Raw genomic sequence first — 4213 nt, forward strand, 5'->3', positions numbered from 1 at the left:
GCAATGTTTATATTGTTATATATTGGGGGAAAAATCAGCATATTCAAAGAACCTGTAACCCATTGGTTAAAGAAGATTAAATTATGTTCTCAAAGTTATGAATTTAAGTTGCAAACACTTAACATTAATCTCTCATTGTCAAAAAAACCAAAATAATTGCTGCTTCAACAAACGTTACAGGCCAAGCTAGAAACACTCGATAGCCTGGGAAACACATCTGCATAACCTTAGGATCATGAGATTCCCACACTCGAGACTTCGAACCGCACTGATGACCTTATTCACAATAGATGGTGGGACGGTCGTCGTCTGCTGCTCGCAAATTTCAACCTTTAACTCGGATGGATTAGATGGATATATCCCACTGTTACAAAAAAAATAAAAAAGATTTACAGATACATTTCACTCAATACCACCTTACATATGCATGAAAAGGTGTAATTGGCTCTTTAAAAATTAAAATGATGGTATTTTTTATGTGAGATGAAAGATTTGGGTGGCAGAAACATAAAAAGTAAGGGATAGTTGTTAGTTACTTAAATATGTATGAATTGGGTAAATGCCCCAAAAATAAATTACATCCTGTGAGATTCAGTTTCGGGCGATCGATTGATAATGAAAGAGCGTCTTTTATTCACCATTTCCGGCCGGACATTCGCCAATGCCCAGAATGAGTTTCCTGCTGCCTCTGGAACTGTAGAAACAGAGTTGAAGTTCAAGCTCGCCGGCTGAAAAATGATTCAAATTCAATCCAGGTGAGTTCAGGACAGTACGAAAATGTATAACGAAATATTGAATTCAGCACATAGTGGCTCACGCGGTCATCATTTTGAAGTTTAGTTTCATTTTGAGTTTGAGGCCTTATCCTCTAAGGGTCTGTTCGGCACAATTTTTTGTAAAAATACTATAGGGGTTGTTTGGGATAACTTTTGTTCTTCTTGACATGTTGTTCCGAGCTTTAATTTATTTTATTTATACTTGATTTGATATAAAACATTTGATATTTTAAAACATGTTTAGTTGTCTTTAAGAAAACTCATCTTCTGAAATTTTTTTTAAACAAATTGCTTTATTTTCAAAAACATAAACATAAAATTATTTGAGAATTAAAGAAACAAACATATTAGAAAAGCAAAAATAAGAGTAAGCCCGCTTAACCAGTAGTTTTTCCAGACTTCGTTTCCTAAAGCTTTAGTATCTAAAAACAGCCCTTTTGATTGAGCTCGTCTTTTCATGTTATAGTGAAAGAATTGTATTACGTGATTTCTCATATTCAAGATTTAAACAATAATATCATCTTCAATTCCAAATGAATTAAAAAAAATAGCTTTCTTTCCTGCATTAATTTTATGATTAAATTTACAAGCAGCTGCAAAAATTTTAAAAAGATGCTAAGTTTTTTTTATCAAAGTCCTTTTTCTCATTCTCTCTCTAAGGTTTTGAGCTAAAGTTTATACTTTACTATAGGCTTTCATTTGCTTAACCTTAACTAAAGTGCACAATAAAAAGGGTGGTTCCTTCAAGCTTACTTCTTTTAGCTTATTTACCTTAATAACTAATGGAGATGGCTAGAGTTCTGAGAGCCAGAGAGTGGATGTAAGCTTAAGCTTTCGGAGAACCTATTCCATTATAAATCTCTCATCTGCTTTCTTTTGTATGGCTGATTCTCTCCCTTGCTCTGTTTCTCCCTTAACATTCTAACAATTGTCCATGCCACATTCAGAATGCCAATTTAATAACATTCAATTAGACCAACTATACCTTTAGGTCTCTGATAGTGGAGGAGAAAGTCAAACCACAAAAGAAACACAAAAGCAAACTTTTATTGATATAAGGATAGAGTTACAACACACACAAACTGAAAATAACATCACCAATACATAAAACGACACAAACAAAACACCTCAAAAGTGCATCATAAGGGCGGTGGAAGTCAGCTAGGTAGATCGGTATGGTTGGCAAGGGTGGTAGCAGCAAAGGAATGCTGATGGTAGCGAGGGGAAGGTGCAGAATTGCAGGGACAGCAAGGTAAAATACCGGGGATGGAGCTGCAGGGGCTAGGGAAGGGGATTAACAGTAACCGGAGGCTATGGGAAGGAGGAGGACTGCATAGCCAAAAATGGATGAAGATACATCACCACCTTGGAGTAGGATACCGCCGGACCATCACCCCCTCCTCAGATACAACCCACAATGGGGAAAAGGACTCCACACAGGAATCTAAAATCAAGACAGCAAAAACTACTTCCCAACTCTGAGAACAGCTACTAAATAGACTCTTACATGAAGAAGAAATGAAAGAAAATAAAAAAAGAAACTCCCGCACAAAAGAAAGGGGTGGGGGTCCATAAATATTGAGAAATTAGCCCTAAAATTACTGTCAATAGAAGAAGAAACACAAAAGGAAGGAGAGGCCCTTCCGGCACTGCCGCCCTTTTCCAAATGCTTGATCCAAGCGAGAGATAAGAAAGGAAGGTCGCCTGGGCCGCTCAATCCTTTTGAAAGCTTGGACCGGCCCCCTGGATCGGCCCCCATGCCAGCCGGTTCAGTCGGCTCTTGTTTTCCCGCATCGGGGAGGGAAGTTCCTGCACCCGCTTCCCGCATCTATGAGGGGACGTCCCGCATTAGTCTCCCGAGGTTGGGGGAGCTTCGAATTCATTTGTCGAAGCTTCTGGTTGTCGCAGGCCGTTTCTGGATCTCACTGGTGACTACGCTAGCTACCAATGCATCTGAGAAGCTTTTCCCACTTGCGAGCATACCTCTCTGAAGATCGAGTCTGGTCGAGCATAATCTGAGTCGAAGGTACACCACAATGTAGGCTTTAACGAACCAAACTTCAAATAAGTAAATACTCCATATGCTTCTCAGCTATGACAAGTTGGGCCTCAACAAGATTGAGGATTTGCAAGAGTTTAGTTGAAGGGTGAATTTTATTATCTTTCGAGTCTTCCCACTGACTCTAGAAGTTTTGGAGAACTTTTGTGTCCCATTAACAAGAGTTTCACACGGGTCTTTCTTATATTCATGTGGAATACTGAGGGTCGGGGCTGGAAGTGTAGCTATCTTTAATGCTATCAGTTGGTTGTCACTAAAATTATCCACTGAAATTTTAAATTCCAACAAACTATATGTCTCAACAAAGAGTTCTCCATCTTCTAGAAGAGAAGGAACCATAATCTCATAAAAAATTTGCATATTTTTTTTATCACATGGAGGAAAGACATTTGATGTATCCACGAACAACAGAGATTCACGGGGGAAGATTTCTTCAGATGAAAGTTTTCGTTTGAACAAATCTTCAATGTCTACAGTGTCGTTACTCAACTTTTTGATGACGCCCTGCTCGGTGAAGTAGATCACACACCTGGTTGTGCATTCTGCTACAACATGTCCAAATCCGTGACACTTGTCATATTTTCTGACTGTGAAAAACTTGCGGATTGGTTTCGTTGGATAGTAGCCAGGGGGGTCGCTTGGCATTGTGGTCTCTTCAATTCAAAACCTAGGAGTTGTAACTTTCGACGGTAGTAAGTTGATAGGAATGGGTGTTGTTTTTCCCGCTTCATCTTCATATTTTCTCATTCTTCTCTTCCACCTTCCAGATCAAGGTTGAGGGTAGCCTCCCATTGGATTTTACTTTCAATGTCCGTAATCCACCGCTGAAGTCTGTGAATCTCTCGCCGTATTTTCTCACGAGTAAACTTGGGTATGTATCTAATTAGTGGCATATCTAAGATTTAGGGATGAGATCTGAAAAAATGATGTAGGAGATTCGTTGAAGGTATATAAAATTTAATTTGGGATTGCTGATTTTGAAAACCAACAAGAGGATTTAGAGCTTGGTTTTGGAATGCTTGGTTCAAAATAGGGCAAGAAAATTTTACAGTTTGTTGGGGGGGGGGGTAGGACTAGGGTAGCAAATGATACGTGAGGAGAAAGCCCAAACCACAAAGGAAACACAAAAGCAAAATTTTATCGATATAGGGATATGGTTACAACAAACACAAACTGAAAATAACCTCACCAACACATAAAACGACACAAATAACACCTCATAAGTGCATTCCAAGGGCCGTGGTGGTTGGCCAGGTGGATCGGGATGATTGGCAAGGGTGGTGGCAGCAAAGGAATTTTGATGGTAGTGAGGGGAGGGTGCAGAATTGCAGGGAAAGCAAGAAAAAATGCAGGGCATGGAGCGGCGGAGGGGAGGGAA

The 4213-nt window shown here is 39.4% G+C and overlaps 1 protein-coding gene across 1 annotated transcript in view; it reads right to left on the reverse strand.

Annotated features, from left to right (window-relative positions):
• Positions 1-630: 630 nt before the first annotated feature.
• Positions 631-4213, reverse strand: part of LOC110038514 — a 78933-nt gene continuing 75350 nt past the window's right edge. The window contains exon 18 of the mRNA XM_020743376.1: positions 631-728. Coding sequence (XP_020599035.1) covers positions 631-728 — 98 coding nt within the window. The remainder of the gene's footprint in view (positions 729-4213) is intronic.

This window comes from Phalaenopsis equestris, unplaced genomic scaffold (genome assembly GCF_001263595.1).
Source record: "Phalaenopsis equestris unplaced genomic scaffold, ASM126359v1 Scaffold233005, whole genome shotgun sequence".
Classification (NCBI taxonomy): domain Eukaryota; kingdom Viridiplantae; phylum Streptophyta; class Magnoliopsida; order Asparagales; family Orchidaceae; genus Phalaenopsis; species Phalaenopsis equestris.